The sequence below is a fragment of the Berghia stephanieae genome, chromosome 1 (genome assembly GCF_034508935.2).
Source record: "Berghia stephanieae isolate SIO BIC M18660-M18661 chromosome 1, UCSD_Bste_1.3, whole genome shotgun sequence".
Classification (NCBI taxonomy): domain Eukaryota; kingdom Metazoa; phylum Mollusca; class Gastropoda; order Nudibranchia; family Aeolidiidae; genus Berghia; species Berghia stephanieae.
In genome coordinates, this window is record NC_088360.1 from 87,611,361 (window position 1) to 87,637,373 (window position 26,013).

At 35.6% G+C, this 26,013-nt stretch overlaps 1 protein-coding gene across 1 annotated transcript; it reads left to right on the forward strand.

Annotated features, from left to right (window-relative positions):
• The first annotated feature begins 97 nt into the window (after positions 1–97).
• Positions 98–25,101, forward strand: LOC144960486 (ubiquinone biosynthesis monooxygenase COQ6, mitochondrial-like). Its single transcript, XM_078893641.1, has 12 exons — positions 98–298; positions 5,878–6,012; positions 6,689–6,747; positions 7,290–7,550; positions 10,746–10,853; positions 13,128–13,190; positions 14,128–14,235; positions 17,776–17,854; positions 19,641–19,758; positions 20,168–20,283; positions 22,901–23,067; positions 23,963–25,101. The coding sequence occupies exons 1-12, from the start codon at positions 124–126 to the stop codon at positions 23,990–23,992; spliced, it is 1,419 nt and encodes a 472-aa protein (XP_078749767.1). The 5' UTR covers positions 98–123; the 3' UTR covers positions 23,993–25,101.
• The last annotated feature ends 912 nt before the right edge of the window (positions 25,102–26,013 follow it).

Genomic DNA, 26,013 nt, shown 5'->3' on the forward strand with positions numbered 1-26,013 from the left:
CGATTTAAAATAACATTATAATTTTGCTTTAAATGTCATTGTTTTCTTGAAATATTTTTGGAAATGTAAAAAGATCGGAGAGAATATCGAAATCAAAAGTGAAAGTAACCCAAAACAAAGGAAATGGCGTACCGATTGATAGTCAAGAAGTTTTCAAGGATACTTGTTGCGAGAGGGAATTATTTAATAAATTCGTTTTCATACTCATCAAATAGTGAAGCGAAACGAGATGAAGAATACGCAGACATTGTCATTTCTGGTGGGGGGATGGTTGGAGCTGCTATGGCCTGCTCACTTGGTAAACTCTACGTCCTCCTCACCTTACCTGACTGTCCTGTTCTCTCATTCACTTCACTCACTCTCTCTCTCTCTCTCTCTCTCTCTCTCTCTCTCTCTCTCTCTCTCTCTCTCACTCTCTCTCTCTCTCTCTTTCCTTCTCTCTCTCCAACTCTCTCTCTCTTTATCCCCCTTCACTCTCCCGCTTTCTCTCTCTCTAGGTAGTCTGGTCGTCATAGCCTACAATTCAAGAACATTATAAAAAGGTAGCGTCAATTATTGCCAAGGACCTTGACAATTGTCAAATCGTCAATTGCCAAGGACCTTGACAATTGTCAAATCGTCAATTGCCAAGGACCGTGTCAGTCCATCAACTACGCATGTGTACTTTTAACTGCCACGGAGTACTTCTTTAGTGTCACGAAGTGATGTATTGCCACAGAGTGATGTTATTAATATTTATATTAATTATCTAATAATACTCTCTTTTACTCTTCTTACTTTGTCATTTTCTCTCTTTTTTTTTTTAATCTCACACTCTTACTGTCATTATCTCTTTTCCCTCTCTGCCATTTTTTCCTCTGTGCGTGTATTTCTCTGTCATTTCCTCCTCTCTCTCTCTCTCTCTCTCTCTCTCTCTCTCTCTCTCTCTCTCTCTCTCTCTCTCTCTCTCTCTCTCTCATATTTCTTCTTTTTGTCACGGACCTTGCCAGTTGGTAGATCGTCAACTATTTACTATTAACTACCACAGATTGATCTTGTTGCACAAAAGTTTTATGTTAATAGTTCCTTATTAAGACGAAGTGCAGTATATTTCCTTTAAATTTAAAATAAAGGAAATCTTACTTTTCTATTTAATCTAGATAGGACTTGGCAGGATTTGCCACTTCGTCCTTCTGGGGTTTTTTCCCCCGCTGAATCCGAAATTAACAGTAATTTTTGTTTTGATATTATTTTAACTCATCTTGAAATTTGTGAAAAGACAAAAATTAAAAACACATGCCAACAAGTGTTGACTTGATCATTTCCACAACGATTGACAAGGAATGGAAGAAAGTGACGGGATTCGAGATTCGTATGCGCGCAAATTGAGGTTCGACTGACATCACCACATGCAGCTGAAGAGTTCCAATTTGACTCCTTGGCAGTTGATGAACCGTCAATTACCAAGGACTCACTCCTTGGCAATTGACACTTCCTATAAAAGAAAGTTTCCCCCCTCCCAAACCCCCTACGAGAACAAGAATACTGGGGATGGAGGAGCTTTCGGAAGGCCTCCCTTAAATTCACTCACTCAGTCACTTGACCGCTGGTTGGGGGGGGGGGGGGATTTGAGGCGAGGGGTGCCATGCATCTCGACCATCATTGGCCTTCTCTATCAATCTCTATCAACTCGTACAACATCAATACTGTCCATTCATGTCCTTGATCTCATCTGGCCCAATTTCCCTTAGTCTTCCTCTTCTCTGTTGTTCTTCCACTGCGGCGAAGGTGCAGACTCCTTCACAATCCGTGCCACGCATCTCGGTCATTGGCCTTCTCTATCAACCCATACAACGTCAATACTGTCCATTCATGTCCTTGGTGTTATCTGGCCCCATATCCCTTCCTCTTCTCTGTTGACTTTCCACTGTACCTTGCCAGAACTGTCTTGTACAAGCTGTCATGTCTTGCCAGATTTCTGGTGGGGGGATGGTTGGAGCCATAGAGAATACAGGACTAGAGGGGACAACAGGTAGGAAAACGTCATCAAAAGTGGCTAGTGAGAGGTCGAGTGCCGCCATTTTCTTGGATATGAAACCAGGGACGCTGTGCGATTTAATCTCTAATGAATGTCTTTGACTGAGCTCGCTAAACCTTGATTTGTGGACGGAAAATAGAAAAAAAAAGGCCAGGTTTATGATGATAAACCAAATTAGACATATTAAACTACACTTTTACTTGTACATTTAGACTTGGCTCCAATGATCGGGTTTATATTAATAACTTAAAAATAATATTATGAATAATTTATAACTCCCTTATTTGTGGGGCGATTTTGTCATTCGTGGTATCAATTTTATTGTAATAAAGAGATAGGAACTTGAGAGTTATTTTTTCTGACGCGAAATTATTACTTTGTAATTATAGCACTAAGAAAAGTAGTTGGTAAATAAATTTGGTACACCTCTTTGATATGCCGCCACCGTCCATTCGTGTAGAATTGTGAATCTCACCGTCGATGTATTACGCTATTGTTACGCAAGGAATATAACATCTTTTTGAGTAGTCCTAAAAGCTAAAATCTAAAAGTAAAAACTATAATTCTGAGGAATTTGAAAGTCACATTGTTGAAATCAGCTTGAAAAAAGAAGAACATTGGTCCTTATTTCAGAAAAATCGGTTGAAAACCAACTGTTTTACGAATAAATTTGATTTTAAAAATTGCTTTTGTTTATTTTAGTTTTTTTTAGCAACTTTTTTATTTATCTGCCGATTTTCTTGATTTTTATATCTTTCTTTATATCACAGTGAGACGAGATCAGTGATATACTTTGTTTGTTTCAAATGTAACTAGAACATAATTTGGCGTTTTTACCTATCAACCGTGCCTGGATAATATATTCAGCAACGGGGTAATTGTGACGCAACTATGCCATGAGCGTCTTTCAACGATGGTTCAGTCCATTGTTGACGGCTGTTTAGCCATAAGTGACCGTAGAAAACGAAAAGGCGACTGCAGACATCAAAGGGTCGGCTTATATCATCTACTCTCCCATAAAGAATCTGAACACGAGAGGTTGAGCGCCACCATTTTCTTTAACCAGGGACGATTAGCCACTAAAAATTGGCTGTTGCCCGGTCTGCCTCCTAGTCTGTGGTTGGAACTGCCATGACTTGCTCACTTGGTAAACACTATCTACGTCCTCTCCTCACCTACCCGTCCTGTTCTCTCTCTCTCTCTCTCTCTCTCTCTCTCTCTCTCTCTCTCTCTCTCTCTCTCTCTCTCTCTTTCTCTCTCTCTCTCTCTCTGTCTCACAGGTGTGAGGGGTGCAGCCTTCTTCACAATCCAGTGCCACACATCTCAGTCATTGGCCTTCTCTATCAACTCGTACAACGTCAATACTGTCCATTCATGTCCTTGGTGTTATCCGGCCCCATTTCCCTTAATCTTTCTCTTCTCTGTTGACCTTCCACTGTGCCTTGCCAGAACTGTCTTGTACAAGCTGTTATGCCTTACCAGATTTCTGGTGGGGGATGGTTGGAGCTGTCATGACTTGCTCACTTGGTAAACAATATCTACATCCTCTCCTCACCTACCCGTCCTGTTTTCTCTCCCTCTCTCTTTCTCTCTCTCTCTCTCTCTCTCTCTCTCTCTCTCTCTCTCTCTCTCTCTCTCTCTCTCTCTCTCTCACACACCACCCTCTCTTTCTTTCTCTCTCTATGTGTAGGTATTAAAGATGAATAATTTATATTTACATTAAATTCACTCACTCGTTCACATGACGGGATGTGTTGGGAGGGGGGGGGGGGGGGGCTGGATTGTGGCAAGGGATGCAGCCTTCAACCATTGCCCCATCTCGGTCATTGGCCTTCTCATCAACTTGTACAACGCCAATACTGTCCATAAAACCCATTTTCCTTTGTCTTCCACTTCTCTGTTGACCTTCCACTGTGCCGTGCCAGAACTTTCTTGTACAAGCTGTCATGTCCAAACCATGATTTTTCTGTCTTTTAACTGTTATAAGCAGTGGTTCCAGTCTTCATGTAGATAAATAGGCCATTTCGAAACATTTAATATGATACCTCACCTTTTGATGTAGGATAAACGGTTCCAAAGTTATGATGATTTAACTACTCAAACTTTACCTTTGCAAAAAGCTCAAAATCTGTGACTGGGAATTCCTAACAGGACAGCCTTTCGATAAGCTGACTACTGGTTGAAACGGGACGTTAGCATGGAGAAGAGGGTTGGTCACCTGTGGCCAAAATTAAACATCCTGTGAACCTTTAAATCTCAATGAAATTCAGTCTTAGCATGGATAAATGAACTATCTAGATGAGGTGTCTTTTATTTTGTGACTTATTACAGTTTTTGCACTCTTAATTTTGAAAATAATGACAAAAGTTTTAAATTAATCTAATTTCTTTATCAAACTAACTTTTTACAGAACAGGCCTACATTGAAGAAGCTTTAAAATAATACCAAATCCGTTCAGATACTGCGAAAATTGATGCAACAGTGATTATGTGAAATTGTGTTATTCAAATTTTTACCCAAACTAGCGTTTCACTTTTCCAATGGCTTATCGGCACCTGTTTGTGGGCTGTAATCAGGTTACCTAGTATATGTATCTCTCTCTCTCTCTCTCTCTCTCTCTCTCTCTCTCTCTCTCTCTCTCTCTCTCTCTCTCTCTCTCTCTCTCTCTCTCTCTCTCTCGCACACTCTTTATTTTTCCATTTATTTATCACCTTGATCATAAAGTCAACGATAACCATCAATATATTATTGACCATAACAAACAAATAATGGAACTGAGTCATCAATGTCAAGATAGCTTAATTTTATAACTGACCTTATTACTTGTAAGCAAGAAATGGCTGATGAGACCAGATTTATTGAGTTAAAAAGGCCATAATTTATTTTTCTTAGAAACAACTGTTTTGAAGAATCAGAAAGCAGCAGCATGTAAGTTTTTGAAATACAAGAAATTGAGTGGGGGGAGGGGGGGGGGGGTTGCAAAAATATTTTTATGTTATAAATTGGAGATTTATTGATATCAAAATTGGCCTAAATGAGAGACTGTGTCTTTTAGAGAAACATCTATCTATCTCTTTCTCTTCTCTCCCTTTCTTTCCAACTCACAACTGTCTGAAACTCCCTCCGTCTTAACTTTCTCTAGCTCTCTCCTCTTTACTTTGTTTCTTGTAAGTTATTAATCAAAAGTAAAAATCATAACTCTACAGTAAATCATACTATGACAAAACATAGCAATTGTCATAACCGGGCTGTTGCAATTGCAGATCCACAGCTATGATGTAAACAAATTACCTTTAGAGGCAATAGATGAGAGACTGAGAAGCATTATTACCTAGTGGAAGATGATGGCAGATATTAAAATCAGACCCCAGCAAAGTTCATATTTTAATAAAGAAAAATAAAGCAATCTATATAGGTACCTAAAGGATAAGTCTTGTCAAATTATATAGTCAATGATTCGGCAAACTTTGAATTATTCACTTAAAAGAGAAATCATTTTACAATAAAATTTCTTGTATTTGAAAATGATCTAATTTTTCAACTTTCCCTTCTGTTTTAAAAATACTTATTTCAAAACTTTTGCTCATTAAATCAGATATGGCCTTTTTGTCTTCAGCCATTTCTTATTGACGAGATCAGTTCTGAAATTGAGCTTTCCTTAAATTCTTAAGTGATTTTGATGATGTCACATGACCATTTTAAGGAAATATATATGTCTGTTTAAAACTTATGATAACCGCTGATTTTCATCCATCCTTTCCGGAAAAAGAATTTACATAAATTCAGTGGTTGACCAGAGACAATCCCAAAACTCCCAGATCCATTATTATTTGCAAACTTTATGATATCTATTTCTCTAGGAAACTGCAAAGTTCTTGAGGGCAAAAGGATCATTCTTCTCGAATCTGGTTCTGAAAGAAAACACTTCACTCCACCTCAACAGCATAGTAATAGAATGTGTGCCCTTAACCCTGCAACTGTGAGACTCCTTGAAAGTAAGAATTAGTGGATTTTCTTTCTTTTTTTTTTTTCTTTTTCTTTTTTTTTCTTTCAGTGCTAATGGTTTTCCTCGGATCCATGGAAATCCGCAATTTTGAAAGATTACATTTCCCCCCAATCAAATGTACTGGCAGTGAGAGACTTGGTGTGTGGTGGTACAAATAGGTACAGTTTCCCACTCTTGAGAAGTTAGAGTATCGATAGTAGTTGATAATCTCAATTGCTCTTAAAGTGTGGGTGAGGGCAGTAAAAATGGGACTTAAAGGCAATCATTCAAAATTTTTCTCCTTTTTCACATTTTGTCACCATCAGCACTATTTTAAAAAAATATCTGATTAATATATTTATATAGCACATTTCTCATAGATTCATGATGCTTCGAGGAAATATTTTGTCGTAGTTCCAAGAGGTCACGGATGCAATTAGGTTTTTGTTTTTTGCCCAATAGATTTTTTTTTCTTTTGCTTTATATTTTAATATTATATTCCTCCAAATGTTTTGAAGACTCCTAACAAAAAACATGTATTAATTATGTAGTAAAAATTGTTCATAGGCTGTATATATATTTAGGAATTTACAGCACATATTTCAGAAAAGAAAAGAAAGACTTACTCTTTCAGGATTATAGAAGTCTGAAAAAATAAAAAATTAAATTGTTATTTCCCTCGTCAGGTTTTGGAGCATGGAAGGAAATTGAATCCATGAGATGTCATCCCATATTACGAATGCAAGTAAGTTTTTAGATAACTTTTTAACTTTTGGATGCCTCATACAATCATTGTTTCTCATGGAGTTGGTTATTTAGTTATGAACTCAAGTTAATATCAGACAACTCCACTTGGATTATGTCGTAGCAAGGTATCTCCACTTTCAACCCTTGACCCTGATTACTTTAGGCGATGTGTTTTAGTGTTAAACTCAATGAGTATTTGCCAACGCATAGAAAAATTTTAAAAATGTGTTTGGAATAATCCATGAATGTTGTACAAAAATCATCAACATGACTACCTTCAGTGCCTTATGGTGATTGTATGTCTGTTTGTTCTTTTAGTGGTTATTGATTATTGTTGTATATATAACATTTTAAAAAGACTAATTTCGACCATTGAGAATTGAAGAAAAATCTTGACTTTCTTTGCCAAACCAGATTCTTTTTTTAAAGATTTGACGTCAGCTTATTTGTTAAATAACATTGTTATAATGGCAAGGTTTTCCAAATTGTATGTATACATTTTTTCGTTTCATTTGTTTTCTTTTTGTTTTGGTATTTTAGGTTTGGGAATCTTGTTCAGAATCCATGATAACATTCAGTAATGAACGCATGACAGACAGTCTGGCTTACATGGTGGAAAATGATGTGACACTGGCTGGCATAATGCAAGCATTGAAAGCCATTGGAAGTCGTGTTGAGGTCCGTTACAATACAAAAGCAGATCATATCATCATACCTGGCAGTGATATTTCAGATGAAACCAAGCTTCCTTATGTGAAACTGACATTGTCAGATCAAACTGTGCTAAAGACTAAACTTCTGGTAACTACAATTTTGATATTATCATATTCATTTTTTACAATCATATCTCATTGTGATTGTTTGTTTTTTTTGGGGGGGTTTTATGCTTTCAGTAATGTATAATTGATACATCATTTTGAAAATAAATCTTGAAAGTGTTCGACCACACTCATTAATATTACAACCATAATTTTATTAGCTTATGCAGATATTTACCCTTAAAGTCACCAGTGACCCACATTGCTCTCTACTATATTCACCACTATCGCCTGCCTTTGCCCTCTTCATAAAGTGTACTGAACCCCTTTGTAAATACCGAATTAATTTAATCCAGCCTGTATATCTCTACTCTCCGATTACGAAAATTGAAAGTAGCAAGAAAGATGCTTATTTCGTTCTTTTGGGTTTGAAGTGTGATTTTTTGAAAACAAGTGAAAATTGTCAACAATGGCTTTCAACTTTCTCAACAATTTGATGAATGAAGCAGTTTCGGTGGACAATTCGCAGAGTTGTGTTGATGGTGAAGTAGACTGTGGTTATGAAAGTGATGTAGAAGTTAACTATGAAAGAAATGAAAGTGAAAATGTGTCTAAAAACGAAATTAATGATGACGAAGTGCCCAGCAACGCTGGTGATAGTGGCAGGTTTCTTTGGACTGAAGAATTTAGAGACATTGAAACAGGCATTTTTACACACCGTAAAGGACAAGTGTTAGTTGGTTGCAATCTTACTTATGGAAGCAAACCTTTTGAGTTTCTTTTTTATTGAACTATTCCTGCCTTCTTGCTTTTGTCAGCTTTGTGCTGAACAACTGTACTTGTACCTGCATCAAAAAAACATGCCACCATCTTTGCGACCAATCAAACCAAATGATATACGTTTATTTCTTCATGTCAACATGATGTTTGGCATACATAACTTGCCATACTATAGAAACTACTGGTCATCAGATCCATTGCTTCATGTGCCAGCTGTTTCTGATGCAATGCCAAAGAGAAGATATGAAGAAGTTTGCAGGTATCGTCACCTCGTTGACAGCACATCTGCCACCCCCATGGACAACCTGGATATGACCCCCTTCACAAGATGCATCCCATGATAGACCTGGTTCTTACTGCTCCAAAAAACTACTACTACCCAGTTGCAGCTTTGTCATTGGATAAAGCTATGATCCCATTCCCGGGAGGATATATTTCAAACAAAACAACCTATCCCTAAGGTGTGGTGTTGCAGCCACACTTCTAATGGCTATCTGTGTAACTTCTCCTTTTACACAGGAAAGGACAGGAATGTTGTTACGAACAAAGGCCTTGGACATCACGTTGTTTGGTCTCAGTGAACCATTTATGGCTAGATTTCACCATTTCTATTATGAAAAATTCTTTTCATCGTTGGAATTTGCGCACGACCTCTACGGATGGGACACCTGTGCATGTGGGACCATCCGAACCAGCAGAAAGTTCTGGCCTGTTGACCTAAAGAACCTTTTCTTGCCAAGTTTTGACAGTGTAATAACCTTCTTGCATGTGTGTGGAAGGACAAAAGACAGGTAGCCATCCTTTCAACCAACAGCTCTCCAGGATTTGATAATATACAAAGACGCACGAAATCTGGTGTTGTTCAGAAGGAGATTCCTTCTATTGTGGCTACTTATAATCCACATATGGGAGGAGTTGATGTTAATGATCAACTAAGGTCATACTACAACATTGGTAGAAAGAGCCACATTTGGTGGAGGTGCTGTTTTTGGTATTTGGTGGAAGTTGCTTTATGGAAGGTTTATTTTGTGTACAAAGAGATACCCTGCCTGGATGGCGTCAAACTAATGTCACAATTTGATTTCCACTTGGAGTTAGCTAGATCTTTCCTATCTCCAGAACCCACAAGGCAAAGAACACAACAGGAACAACCAACAGTTGCAGGAATATCCTGCCATGATCCTGAAAAGTACAAGCATGTGCGGCTTCCATGGCGGAAAAAATAGTGTTTTGTATGATGTGAGGAAAACAACCGTACTGAGTCTGGAAGATACACAGAGACAGTGTTTAGATGTTCAAAATGCTCGACACACTTGTGCGATGAACATTGCTTCATAAAATTTCATGATAAGATCTTCAAATTGACACAATAACGCAAAAACAAATAAAACAATGTGAACATTTCAAAATTTTGACTTTGATAATATTTTTTTCATTTATTAATATTTTTTAATCAATATATATGATATATCAATGGAAAGAACAATTAATCAGGTTTTTTTCAGTTTTTATTTCATCAAGATACCTAATTAAATAAATGAGTTGTTTTTTTCTGAACTGGGGTATATTTTCTGTCAGTTATCTTCCCTGCATGTGGAGAATTTATATGTATTTGGCGTGGCCCCTGTGGCGCTTAAGGGTTAAATGTTTGATTTCCACTTGGAGTTAGCTAGATCTTTCCTATCTCCAGAACCCACAAGGCAAAGAACACAACAGGAACAACCAACAGTTGCAGGAATATCCTGCCATGATCCTGAAAAGTACAAGCATGTGCGGCTTCCATGGCGGAAAAAAATAGTGTTTTGTATGATGTGAGGAAAACAACCGTACTGAGTCTGGAAGATACACAGAGACAGTGTTTAGATGTTCAAAATGCTCGACACACTTGTGCGATGAACATTGCTTCATAAAATTTCATGATAAGATCTTCAAATTGACACAATAACGCAAAAACAAATAAAAACAATGTGAACATTTCAAAATTTTGACTTTGATAATATTTTTTTCATTTATTAATATTTTTTAATCAATATATATGATATATCAATGGAAAGAACAATTAATCAGCTTTTTTTCAGTTTTTATTTCATCAAGATACCTAATTAAATAAATGAGTTGTTTTTTTCTGAACTGGGGTATATTTTCTGTCAGTTATCTTCCCTGCATGTGGAGAATTTATATGTATTTGGCGTGGCCCCTGTGGCGCTTAAGGGTTAAATAGAGAGTTCATCAGTTTTTAATGTCTTTTTCATAATACATAATTTATTTAGGAAATGCATTTAGGTACAAATTTGAAAAATTCATTGACAATTTTAATGATAAATGATATAAGCTTTTCCTTTTATATGATTTCAAATCAATCTTAACTTCCCTTGACAGATTTTGGTGCTCATGAAAATTATTTTAGAAGATGATCGCATTAACTTCAATCTTTATTTTTAAATGTTTTATGGTATAGATTGGAGCTGATGGGATGAATTCAGCTGTGAGAAAGACTGCTGGTTTTAAGACTGTTGGCAGAGACTATCGACAAGAGGGAGTCGTTGCAACTTTGAAACTTGGGGATGTATGTATTTTTTTAAAGCTTGCTTGATTTTAGTGTCTACATATGACACATTTCTTAATTGTTTCAAAAGGTAGGTCAGAAGTCTCATTTTAATGTCATGAAATAGTACACATGTCGGAAGACTCAAGATGGTAGCTATCTGTGCATGTCTGGTCAGTATACTGCTTTGTGAAAGGTTTTGATTTCAATTCACCTATAATCTTTTAAATTTAGTTATGATTATGATTAATGGGTTTGAGAACATTAAAGTGTGTTCTGTTGATATGACATTGGATTCTCATTGGTTCATTGTCTCTTATTGTGGCAAAGTGGAGTGATGTTGAGTTTATTAGTAACTGGATGAATGATAATGATCAGAAAAATGTGGCCCTAAGATTGTTCCTCTGTGTTATAAGAGAGAAGAAAGCGCAACAAAGTGACATTATTTTGCAAAGGCCTGAACGACTTAGTGAAATTACCTCTCAGTGATATTTAACAAAATAAGAGGAAGCCATCCAAGTGAATGGTTCACCACTCAAGAGTAGATGCCCGCTTGTATTCGTTCATACCATCAACTTTGAGGCAGTGGAATAGTCTCAAATTTCCAATGAAAGGGCAATACTGTGGTCTGTGGAGTCTTCAAAATTGAAGTTACAAGTTAAAAAGGAAGAAGAAAAAGAAGTGGGTCACTTTGCACACATTACCTCAATTGACTCAGATGTGAAGGAGTACCTGATTATTGAATGAGTGAAATTGATTGTCCTTGGACATTAATTTTAGACGGCCAGAGACATGATTAGTTCTCAATAAATTCCCTCTAAACGTTTAAGGTTATTTATAGTTTGCATGTTGTTTTGATTGGTTTGGCAGGCAGAGCTGGTGAGCATCTTGGAAATGGAAATATGGCTCCCATTGGCCTGCTGGAATAATAAAAATGGTACATAGTGAAGCACATTAAGAAATGTTAAACCCTGCAAATGTGCCTTTTGGATGTTCATAAGTATTTAATAACATTTTTGAGTGTATTATTTTTAATAATATATATATAATCGTGTTTGATACAAATATGGTACGAAACATCATATATATATATATATACAGTAAAATTACTTTAAACCGAAAGAAGCTAAACCGAAAAATACCTTAAACCGCAAAGAATTTAATAAATTGTACTAGTTTCTTCATTATCTTTGTACTAATTCTTACGATGAACCGAAATACTTCTAAGAAGGACTTTCTTTAAACCGAAACAATTTGAGACCACCTTCCTTTATTCTCTCTCAATTTTTCTTCAAAAAATGGGGAAGGTGGCCACACGTAATTATGCCCGGCGATATTAAACAGAGCGTACGTATAAGATGAGGGTGATGGGTGAGGTGCGGGGGGGGGGGGGGGGGGGGGGGGGCAAACACTGCACTTGGGCTCGGCCAACACCACAATCGCACAGACTGGAAAAGGAAGACAGCGGGTGACTGGCAGGCGAAAAATGAGGAAAGAGGAGGAGTTGGCGTGTAGAATCACGCAAGCGAGATGTTCTCGCTCGTGTGTTGATGCTTTGGAACTGACTGGATTTTAAACACGAGAATAAGGAAGGGGGGGGGGGGTAGACAACTTACAATTGACATGCCATTTCATTTCCACTTTGTTTAAGTGTGTGTGTGTGTGAGGGGGGGGGGGGGGGTTCTATGAAATTAGGCCTTTGAACCTAATGGCTTTTCAACAAAAGAGAGATGTGTAGTGGACAGGTTAGCATTGACACTCCTTTTCATTTCCATTTCACTCCACCTCTGAGTAGCTGTGCGTCATTCATTATCAATTATCGCACAAGAACTTTCGATCTTATTTTAGCTTTGCATTTTACTAAAAGATGTCTAAAAGAAAGCACTGTGCTTATACGTTTGAGTTTAAAATCAAAATACTATGTAAAGTCGATGAAAAAAAAGTTGATCAAGACGGAGATATGTAAATTACACGGCATCCCGAACCCAACTCTTTCAACAATTTTGAATTGAAAACGAAAACCCCCAAAAATATTTTTAAAACACAAAAAAAAAATATAATAATAATGGTTACGAAGACGGCATTTATTCAACAACTCCCTTTAACGGGAAACCCATGATACCGTTAAATGTGCAAATTCCTTAAAAAGTTACTACCATTGAAAAACATTGCAAAACGGGAACTTGCTTTAAACCAAAATGTCTTTAAACCGAAATGGTTTAGAAGGTCCCCAAAATTTCAGTTTAAAGTAATTCTACTGTATATATATAACAATTTTGCTCTTTTAATTATCAGACAACTGTCAACAACACAGCATGGCAAAGGTTTTTACCAACTGGTCCTATAGCTATCTTACCAGTGAGTACTTTTTTTTATAATTAGTGTGCAGTGTATCAAACATTATCTGAATTATTGTAAGTGGATTTCTCCTTTTGTATTTTTTTTTTTTTGTGTGTGTGCTATTTTTAAATTAGATCCATTAGGGGTGATTTTGTGTGTGTGTGGGCTAGTCGCCTTCATCAGTTCACTGCTCTAATTTCTCTTCTTTCTGGCGTTGCGTCCTTGTTCTGGAGTGGGACTGTTTGGGTCATGCCTTGAGTCTTTTTCTGAGAGGGAAACAATACACATGGAATTATCTTTTTCTGAGGGATTACATTTCTTTCTTATGATAGTGTTAAGTTTTTCTTTCTTAGAATAGTGTTGGGTTTTTAATAGTTTATACATTTTTAAAGCATTTGACTGTATCCCTTTTGACTGGGATCCTGTGACAGCAACAGTGTAAGACTTAAGTGCTTTCAGACACAAGATATATTTTTCTTGAATCTACTTCTGATATATGTTGAGCTTGTCCTCTTTGTCTTAGTTTTTCTCAGTTGTTTGTCAGCTAGATTTACATGTTTTGTCCATTCCATCATTTACCTTCTTACTGGTGCAGCTTGAAATCAATTCCTCTTACTGCTGATTTTCTTTCTTCATTTTTTTTTCCGCACTTGGAACTATCCATAATAGATACCACTTTGACCATCGCCTTACTGCAGATTTTTTACACCCTCTTAATAGGGACTTTGTTGAAGAGTGTTTTGTTTCAGTGACTTCAGAATTTTTCAAAATGTGATGAAATGGCTTGATTTTATTTTGATTTGTATTTTCAGAGAAAGAAATGCTGGCTATTCCCTCATTTATATATCTGATTGTGCCTGTTCAGTTGACAAAGTTACATTGTTTCTTTTTAATACTGACATTTTTTTTTCAAAATAAAAAGTAGTTACAAAAGATTTGATTATACCAATTTCAGATAAATGAGTCACACTCATCCATGGTTTGGACGACTACAAGGGAAATTGCCAGCCATCTAAAAGAATTGTCAAACGAAAGCTTTGTTGATGCTGTTAATGATGCACTAGTAAGTTGTCCATACTCGAGTAACCTCATTTACTATTATCCATATTTTCTTTAGCAGGCCTCTCCTTCCATGTCTTATTGTATGGCCTTTTTCAGCCCATCATGTCGGGTAACATGACCAAACCACTAGAGCTTCTTCTTTTTGACAATTGATAAGAGAGGTTCTTTTGGACTGCTAAATGTTTCTCTTCCCTGACGTCTTCATTTCTTCAATGCGCAGTGAATTGGACACAGGATTTTTCTTATTAAATAAAAGTAAATATATAACAGTTTCAAACTAGAACAAAATACTTAAAATGGAGGAATATTTTGGGCTCAATAGCCTTTGCCAATCAATAATAGAGGCAATAAAAAACACTAAAATGGTATGCAGAATCCAGAGAGATGGTAGAGGAGGACTTATGCTTTGTCAGCATTAATAATGGAGGAAATAATTATGGTATTTTGTTAGTTCATTGGGAAAGATCAGTGCGAAAATGAGCATAGTGTGTCCAAAGATTCATGAAATTGAGCATGAACAGAAATAGTGATATATAGAATAGAAATATGTGAAATGAAAGTGCAAAGTAAGGATCAATTGTGTTTGCAGTCATCATGATTACACGTATAGATGAATGCGTGGGACTTCCAAATTTATGTCTGTCTTTGATTTCATCGGGACTTCATCAATACGTGGACTGCGAGACAAGGGACAAAAAAACATTAGATTTATTCCTGTGTAATATTAAAAATAGTTATAAATGTTTACCCGTGCCCCATTAGGTTTATCTGACCACTGCATGCTCTTGCTACTCCCCACCTACCGCCCTGTTTTTAAACGTGTAAAACCAGTAAAGAAAAGTGTACAGATCTGGAACGGAAGTGTGTGTGAAGATTTGCGTGGTTGTTTTGAATGCACTGACTGGAATGTTTTTATCGAATCATGTGATAGTGTGGATGAGCTGAATGACTGTGTGAGTGAGTATTTAAAATTCTGTGAACAGCTAGTGTCTTGTAAAAAAGAAATAAAATATTATCCTAACAACAAGCCTTGGATAACAAAAGATCTAAAACTTTTATTGAACCAAAAGAAAACTCTCTTTACTAGTGGAAACAAAAAAGATCTGAAAACAAAACAAAAAGAGATAAAGAGAGTAATATCTAGTTGTAGAGACAAGTACAAAAATAAAATTGAAAAATGATTTTCCTCTGGGGATATACGGGACACGTGGCGGGGGCTTAAAACTGCTGTTAACTATAATCCAAAGCCCACGATTATATCAGAAGACATCGAAATTGAAACTCTAAATAAATTTTATTCACGTTTCGACACAGCAAACAAATTTGATATTGAAAATGAAAAACATAAATTAGACAGGGCTTTGGAAGATGAAATGACTATTGAGGTCAGTGAAGAAGAAACGAGATTCGTATTTTCGAAACTAAACGAGAGGAAGGCTGCTGGGCCGGATGGATTGAAAGGAAAATTATTAAAAGAATGTGCCCATCAGCTTTCCCCCATTTATACACATATTTTTAACTGGTCGCTCCAATGCGTTTCGATCCCTGAAATTTGGAAAACTTCAAAAATTATTCCTGTTCCAAAAAAAGAAAAACTTGAAACTATGAATGATCTCAGACCTGTTGCACTGACTTCAATAGTCATGAAATCTTTAGAAAAACTTGTTCTTGTTAAAATTAGGAATCAGTTTATGCCATTGAGTGATAGTCATCAATTTGCTTACAAACCAGGACGTGGCGTAGAGGATGCCATTTTGCTGTTTACAAACAACATCTACAGGCATCTAGATCACGCTAGGAGCTATTGCAGATTGCTTTTTGCGGATTTTTCTTCAGCGTTCAATACAATGCAACCTCAGTTGGTTGTTCAAAAATTGACTAGTCTGAATTTAAACAAGTATATAATTGCTTGGGTGCTCGAATTTCTTACGGAGAGAGCACAATATGTTCAATTAGGACAAAACAAATCTTCCTGTATAACTACAAATACTGGTGCTCCTCAAGGTTGTGTATTGTCCCCTGTATTATTCACAATATACACGAATGACTGTAGAAGTCAAAACCTGAGTGTACCTTTAATAAAGTTTGCAGATGACACCGCTCTTCAAGGCCTCATAACAAATGGCAACGAAGTGGCTTATAGGCAAGAAATTGATAGATTTGTGTCTTGGTGTGATGCCCACCACCTAGAGCTTAACATAAGCAAGACAAAGGAGCTAGTGATTGACTTTAGGAGAGTGAAGGAACCGATAGAACCGTTAAAATTAAAGGACCGATTCGTCCAGCGAGTTCCTCGCTACAAATACCTTGGTGTAACGATTGATGACAGGCTCAAGTGGGATGAACACTTGAAAATAATTAAGCATAAGATGTGCAGACGTACATATTTTTTTATCAAAACTCTCTCAGTTTAGAATAGATAAAACCCTCTGCACATTATTTTATAGAGCAGTAATTGAAAGTGTTTTGTCATTTTGTATAACAGCTTGGGGAGGCAATTGCTTAGCAGTGGAAAGGAACAAAATAAATTCAAATATTAAAAAATCCATTAAACGCTATATAAATGATGTTGACGATGTAGATCTTTTATACGAGAAATTTTGTATAAATAAAATAACTAAAATATTAAATGACCAGTATCATCCACTAAGACCATCAATTATTATGTCAGAAAGAAGTGGTCGCCCTTTCTCTATTTCAACGAAAACAGAGAGACACCGAAAATCTTTTCTGCCGTCCAGTATTAGGCTTTATAACAACAAGCAATAATCATTTTATATAATAATTTCTCATTTTTACTTTAAAAAAATATAAATATTAATTTATTAATTTATTTGTTTTGCAATCTTTTCAATTTTCAATTTATAGTGAATTTTTAACTATAATACAGTGTTGAAATTATTCATATTATAAAGTGCAGCTCTGGTTATAGAGCTGCTCCTTTTAAAAAAAATATATATATATATCCTATTTCCATTGTATTTTTATCTTATTGTGTAAATTATAACACGTCTGTACAAGCAATTTCCTTTTTGGGATGCAATAAAGTATTATTATTATTATTATTATTATTATTATTATTATTATTATTATAGTGTGATGTTAAATTTTCTGAGGAATGCAGTTTTTAATGTAAGCATTATATAAATATATATATAGATATATATATATATATATATATATATATATATATATATATATATATATATATATATATATATTGTTTTGTTTATTTTGTTTTTTTTTTCTTTCTTGTTTTGCTTTTTCCCCCTAATTGTTGCAGATATATTTAATTCACCAAAGTCTTGATTTTATGCATATTTGTCTCTATCTCAGGAAAAGCTTTTGATAAAGGCAGAGTTTAAAAACAACTCATCTATCGACATATATTATAACATTTATTATATATATTGGTCTTTGCAATTACTATGTCATAAATTTGGAATATTTGGTCACTTTTTTTCAGTACATTTGAAAACTAGATTTATTTTCTTTTTGTTTTTTTTGAAATTTTAAATTTTTTTATATGTTTGTTGTTCAGTGGCATGACAGGGACAAAAATGATTTTGCTAACAAGGTATTGAAAGGATTGAGATCGGTACTAGTCAACTTCACACCACGTGAGTGTCAATTTTGTAGCTCGTCTTCTCCATTAAAATGTTTTTATTAGAAAAAAATAAACAAAACAAACAGGGGACATGACAGGGGACATGACAAGGACAGAAATGATTTTGCTAACAAGGTATTGAAAGGATTGACATTGATACTAGTCAACTTCACACCTCATAGTGACAATTTTGTAGCAAACAAAAAAAAAACAACAACAAAAAACAGGAGACATGATGCTATTATTAGCACACAACACTGAGCATGGTGAAAACATGGAATTTTAAGCTACAAATGTGCCTATCAGGCTGTGCCAAAAGGATATTGGAAACATTATGTAAGTGAATTGCGTTTAAATCACTATCACAGAAACGATTTTGGAATGTTTTTGTTTCTAGTTATCAAATTATTGTTTTATCATAGCGAGCAATTGTCAACTTTAAGGGTTGATCGACTTGTCCACACTATGTCATATATAAATCAATTATTTCAAGTATAATTATGATCAACCTCTACAATATTGTTTCGAGCATTCACTCTCATCAGGAAGTGAATGTAGATTGTTGTGTTTATTTCGGTTGGCATCTTACTTTTTTGACAGTTACACCTCAGACACATCAAAACAAGAAATATACATAGGCCTCACAGTGTTCATTCAAAACCAGATAAAAACCTGCATAAATCTTCCTTCAAAAACATATACAAACAACATTCTACTACACTGCTGTTGTTTTTAAAAACACAGTATATGCAGTGTTAACCAAATAGTACATACTGTGTTCTTTAATAAAACGGCAGTACACTAAGCGAACACATTTGGAACCTCAAAGAAAAAAACATACAACACAGCATTACATGGAAAACCATCTCCAGAGCACAGTTGTACTCCCCCTATCTAAGATTTGCAACCTCTGCTTGGAAGAAAAATTCTACATCATCACAATACTGAACCTGGCAACACTGAACAGAAGAAATAAACTTACATCTTCATGCAGACATAGAAACAAAAACCTTTTATATAATTATGAACAACCATAACTGCGAAGACGAAAACGTGCAATGCCAACGGAAATAAACACAACAATCTACTTTCACTTTCTGATTAGAACAAATGCTCGAAACAATATTGTAGAGGTTGATCATCATTATATATTTGAAATATTTTATAAATAGCTCCTTTTATCATAAAGTTGAGCACTATTATTTCATGGTTTTTATTTTTATAATCATATATATATATATATATATATATATATATAATATATATATATATATATATATATATATATATATATATATATATATATATATATATATTATGAGTGTTGGTGGGTACTCGTAGGTACGAAAGTGCTCGATAATGATGGTTAGAGCTAATATAGAATGCAAATTGTCACTCACATTTTTTGTGGCCGAAACGAATCGTCTCGGCCACAAAAAATGTGAGTGACAATTTGCATTCATATATAATATAATATATAATATATATATATATATATATATATATATATATAATATATATATATAATATATATATATTATATTATATAATAATATATATATTAGTGTGTGTGTGTGTGTGTGTTTATTTTTTTAAAATTATTTTTTTCCTTGTGAGATTTGTGTTAGCTTAATAAAGGATTCATATTAAATGCAGTTTGTATTGAAAATTTACTTTACTTTTGAAAAGAAGAATATATCCACACCATTCACCCAGTAGCATTGACATGACTTTGTACAAGGAATCGATGATGAAGTGATTGTAGTGTTATTTATGGCTTTATCATCATTGATTTGCAGAACAAGCTCGCCAACTTCCTCCAACTGTGATTGATGTTGTGGAAGGTTCAGTAGCGTCTTTTCCATTGTCCCTTGTACATTCCACTCAGTATGTCAAACCAAGAGTTGTGCTTATTGGGTAAGAGAAATAACTTGATTGCGGTATATAAATTGGGGAAAACACAATGTTTTTTGTGCTCTTTACTTCACATCTTTCAGAATTTTAGTGGATCTTGGTATAATTTCAAGGGTGCATCTAATCTTGCTGGGTTTTTTGTTTTTCTCACTCTTGAAAAAACTATTTGGGTTGCTATCTTTGGTGTGCAAATTGCACTGGATAATTGTATGAACCAGGTTCATTGTAGATTAGATGTAACAGAAAAATACCGAGGTTTGGTCTTACAATTCCTGCCTTTTTAAAAATCAAATGTTACCTATTTACAGTATTTTGTTTATTTTTTTCCATTGCATGCAGTGTACTCTTTAAAAAAAGATCAAGAGGGTGTAAATGATTGTGATTAATGGGTGTGATGACAATGTCTTTTCAGAGATGCTGCTCATCGTATCCATCCTCTCGCTGGTCAAGGTGTCAATTTAGGTTTTGGTGATGTTGAATGTCTCACATCAATTTTGAGACAGGCTGCTAAAAATGGAGCTGATCCAGGTAAATATATAAAATTTATTGGGATTTCTTTGCCCATGTGTGTGTTTGTGTGTGTGCTATTTGTTTTGTTTTACACTTTTATTGTTTATTTCATCTCATTATTTATTTGGCAAATTATATTTTTTATTTCACTAAGGCTCTGAAACCATTGAATTTTGCATGGTGTTTACAAGTGACATGAAGATGGTTTGCATGTATCAGGCGATTTATCTGACATTGCGATGATTTTATCTAAAGTTCAAATTTGCTTCATCCACCAATCCCATCAAAAACAGACACCATCATTTTTAGCACGGGGGTTGTGTGTCAACCTTCAGATTAGCGAGTATGACAATGAGGTGGGAGTACTTGCATTGAATCGATACTTGAAGTGGTTTCTCTCATTGTTTTGAATACAATCACTTTATTAAAATTTTAATTAACTATATTCCATTCTTAACATTGGGAAAGAATTCTACGATAAGTGACCGAAATATATCCTTTGCCCGCCCGAGTATTGAAAAAACTCCAACTTTATTTGGCTGTATCGTAAAAAAGCGTTATTTCCTTCCTTAAGCCGGTATTTACCTGTGACGATGGTCTCAGTCCGGCCAGCTAATTTTTCATTTTTACCCATTTTTGGAGAGCAATAACATTAAAACGAGCTGCTCAAATCAAAAATTGATTCCATCTATAACTTCAAAGCACTTTAGACAGTTTGGATACAGAAACTCTTATTGAAACAATTCTTTTCAAATTTTTTACATTTTGTTGAAAAGTGCTTAGTTTAGAAAAGTTTCATTAAAACATACATTCCCCATTGGAGGTCAGGTTTGAAAAACATTTGTGGCTTTGTCAAACCTGCATGAAACATCTTCATCTTTGGACAGAACACAGGGAAATGATTGCTGACACTTTTGGCTGAATCTATTACAGTCCACCTGGGATCAGCGAAAATGTTGTGATTAATAGAAGTTGCAATTATCCAAAGTTAAGTTTCCTGTCCACTATTGCAACATTTTATACAAATATGGTAAACTCAAACCAGTTGTTGTAAACATTGTTCTGAGTCCATGAACAATTTGATTGGAATAAAAAATATATGACAGCCCTGTACAGATTTTGACAAGCAAAAGCAGCTTTGAGGCAAGCCAACATCTTAAGATTGGATTCACTTTCACATTTTGTGTTCTCAACATTTGTAAGAGTCCAAGAGATTAGCCCTGATGAGAGCTCTCACAAACCCGGTGGTCACAATGCACAGTTGTCAATCACAAAACAAAGGATATCATCGCTCAGTCTCTCCTCACAACTGTCATTGTCTACCTGTTGTCTAAACCACGCCCAGCCCACTCATGTCTAATTGACACAGATGACCGCACAAACCCGAACTGCAAAGCCCTGCCCTCTTTTGTCTCTAATAGGGTGGTGACACACTAATGTAGTATTAAACTTAAACCCCGCCCACTCTCGATTCTTCAACGTGTCATGATTTCACATGAGGAAATCTAATCATGAGATTTTGTTTGATTGATTCCATGAATTTGCCCCCTTTTGAGGTTGAAAATTTGTTGCGATCAACCACCACCACATCATCATCAGTAACAGCAGCACTGCATGCAGCATCTTCAGCATAACTGCTACCACAACTACAACCACCACCATTCCACATCATCATCAAAACCACAACTACTACAACCACTACCACCACATCTTCATCATCAATACTACAACCAACACCACCACAACCACCACATCATCATCACTACCACCTCTACTACAACCACCACCACCACCTCAACTACAACCACCATCACCACATCATTATCACTACTACAGCTACCACTACCACCATCACATTATCATCATCACAACTTCCATAACCCACCACATCATCATCACTGCTACCACTACCACCACCACTATATCATCATCACTTCTACCACTACCACCACCACATCATCATTGCAACTACTACTACTACAACCATCGTCACCTCATCATCACAACTGCCACTACTACAGCCACCACTGCATCATCATCACTACTTCAATTACCACTACTACAGCCAACACCACATCATCATCACAACTACACCCTTCACCACCACTACTACTACTACTAATACTACTACTACTACTACTAGTACTACTACTACTACTACTACTACTACTACTCCACCAGTGCCATATCATCATCGCTACTACCACTACCACAATCACCACCCCACACCACATCATCATCATATCACTACCAGCACAATCACCACCACCACTACAACAAACACTACCACCACATCGTTATCATTAATGCACAATTTCACATCTGAAAATCAATATTGACTGGCAAAAACTACTATATGAGGTAAACCATTCCTGTAGAAAATAACACGACTGCCTTGCGGAATCCAGGGGATGTAACTAAAAATTTACATCACTCCATAAAGAGGGGAAAAACTAGAGTAGATTGTCTTTTTATAAATCATCTCTGGTATTAGTGAAAACCAATGATTGGACAGAAGAGCCTGAAAAAAGTTGACATATATCAAAATATATTTAAAAAGTTAATTTGTTAGAAACAATGATTCATGGCAAATAGAGTTTGCAATGGTCGTCATTTATGTTTTGTTGTTCTTTAGGTTCATTGACACATCTTCTGCAGTATGAAACAGATAGACAGCGTAAAAATGTCCCTGTAATGTTTGCAACTGATGGTCTTCAGCGCTTGTATGGCACAGCTTCCACTCCTTTAGTAATCCTTCGAAGCCTTGGACTTCATGCTACACATTCAATGCCATTCTTAAAGGTGAGCAGAATTATATATATACAACTATTATCAAGGATGCCCATTATCCAGCTAAAGCCGAAAAACTGTTTTAGAAAAAAATCTTCCAGCTGATCTTGGTCAGTCTTGGTGAGTCTGTCTTTTTTAAAGATGAAAGTATTGGTTATTTAATGGAACTGGTTACGGGGAAAATGGATAGATATGTATCCTTTTATATGATTTAAGGGTGATATCATTTGATGGAGAGAAGCTTTGTATTTTCATATAATATACTCTTTACAAGAAAATTTTCAGGTTTTTTAAAAATTTTAGTAAAGGGCATCCTTGTAATATGTGTGTCAACACTTGGGACATATTCCATTTGTAGAGAACTAAGTTTTATGTAGTTCTCTAGAGCCATAAGGCCGGTGGAGCCAGTGTTGCTTGTTACCCTTTAAATAGAACCTCTGCCAGACAACAGACCCAGCTACCCACTCACTGCTTGGTGGATGGTAGGGTCAGATATAACTTGGTTGAGGGGTCAATAATGGTTCAGTTGCTTGTGAAACAAGTACTCTACCAGCCCTATTAGGACATTTAATGATATCAGAATATCAATTTCATCGTGGAGAGTCAGAAGCCGACATAAACTCTGGAAGGAAAATAAAAAAATTGAAAACCAAATAGACATGACATGTCATTTTGTCTTCTTTTTTTTTTAAAGCATATAATTCTTTTCTCATAAAGTTTGTCATAAATAAAGTTTTTTATTTGGTTTCGTTTTTTTTCTTGGAGTGCCCCTTTTGCTTTGCTAATTTTTTTATTAGATAGAGTGTATGTATATGTGTAGCTGTGTGTATGTTATTTTCTTAGCGAGTTAAAATAAGTGTTTGATTAAATAATGGTTTCTGGTATGTTTGTTTTTTTCATCTCATAGAAAAGAATTATTGAGAAAGCATCGATTTGAGAGGACACAAGGGATTCGCCATGGAGAGTCATGTCATCTGTTCAAATTTTATCGCCAGACGTTTTCATTTCATTTGAATGTCTCATTTACTGTAATTACTCATCTTTTGAAAGCCCCATTTCTTGTTTGAAGGGTAGATTATACTGGGAACAATATTATTCCCTCAACAGTGTTTGAATCAAGATATGTATAGGAGACTGATAATCATTTAAATACTAAATCACGGGTGTTTACCTCCTTAGCAATCCAATTTCAGCGCAAATGACCATTACATAATATGAGATAGAAATAGAAGAAGAAGAAGTAGAAAAGTAGAAGAAAAATTGTGTATGTGATACATTAACTTTTTAACTGCAACTCATTATTCTGTACACTAAGCTGAGGTTGCTTACTGTGAATTCTCTCCTCCTATATCTGTTTTTCAACATGCTTTCTGTCTTTGTCTTGAAACTTGGTTTTATTTTGAACCTCGCCAAAATCCTCGGCTGGGAGATAAAGTAAAAATATATAGTTGTAGTTTGGGGAGATGATATTTTAAAAAAAATTGTAAATCATTTATCTGTTATGTACTGTTATTTTATTTTGTTTTGAATGTTAGCATCATGAATTGTAAACATTTGAGTGTATTCCTTTAATATGGGGACCGTGCTTGTGTCTGGACGAATCTTTTACTTTTAGATGATCTCACACTGAAGTGTGTTCTTGGAATCTATTTCTGTTCCCTATTTGAACCTTTCCCTTTTGTCTTATTTTCTCTCGTATGCTTTTAATTGTAAATCTTGAATTTTTTTTAATATATAATTTTCTTCCATTTTCATGGCGCTGAAATTACCTAAATGTGTCGCAAGCATCATAAAACCCTTAAAAACGAAGCAAACAGATTTGGCTGTATAGGTTTTACTGAATAAAAAGTAGCACAATCTGGATTAGATTATGGGTATTATGGGAGTGGTAGAAATGTGTGTGGAGTCTCATGTATGAATAGTGTTGATTGAAATTATTATTGTTATATGCCTGTCTGTATTATATGAATGTTTTTTTATCTCTTGAAAAAAATATATGAGAGATCGTCTTTCAATTGAATTTTAATACATTCATTTTTTAACGTTTACATGTGTTGATCGTTATTGTTTTTCTCAGGATGGAGTCCTCTGATTTCCCATGGTGGGCGGTTAGGTCACATGCCGTGTTTTCTATTTTTCCTTAGACGATTGTCTTCCATCTTCCATGACTAATGAGCTCCACCTACCCAGGTTTGAAATCAGAGTTTTCCTGCTCCTAGGTGAATTGTTTCGGTAGAGACTAACGAGGTCCCCCTACCCCGGTTTGAAATCAGAATTTTTCTTCTCCTAGATGTATTGTCTCCTAATGAGACAAAATGGGCTCCACCTACCCTGTTAATCCCTTGGTCTGGATCCTCCCCCACGCACCTGTTCCGCTTGGTTCGACCTGCCATGGCGCACAAAGTCCCCGCTGGCATAGCTCCATGGGATCGTTGCAAGCACCAAGGTTCCCCCGCCAAGTCAAGGCAGACCCACTTGAGGCGATATATATATATATATATATATATATATATATATATATATATATATATATATATATATATATATATATATATATATATATATATATATATAACAGTAAAATTACTTTAAACCGAAAGAAGCTAAACCGAAAAATACCTTAAACCGTAAAGAATTTAATAAATTGTGCGAGTTTCTTCATTATCTTTGTACTAACTCTCACTATGAACTGAAATACTTCTAAGCAGGACTTTCTTTAAACCGAAACAACTTGAGAGCACCTCCCCTTTTTCTCTTTCTATTTTTCTTCAAAAATTCGGCAAAGAGCCTAAGTATAAGATGAGGGTAAGGGTGGGGTGGGGGCTTCAATCACTGCACTGGGGCTTGGCCATCACCACAATCGCACAGACTGGAAAAGGAAGACAACGGGTGACTGGCAGGCAAAAATGGAGGAATGAGGGGGAGGTGGGGGTGTAGAATCATGCAGACGAGATGGTC

Bases quoted from the DNA above. Each gene is read 5' to 3' on its own strand.
- LOC144960486 (XM_078893641.1), top strand. From the start codon at position 124: ATGGCGTACCGATTGATAGTCAAGAAGTTTTCAAGGATACTTGTTGCG. The intron at 7,551-10,745 runs GTAACTACAATT...TTTATGGTATAG, and splicing joins TGCTAAAGACTAAACTTCTG to ATTGGAGCTGATGGGATGAA. The intron at 13,191-14,127 runs GTGAGTACTTTT...TACCAATTTCAG, and splicing joins GTCCTATAGCTATCTTACCA to ATAAATGAGTCACACTCATC.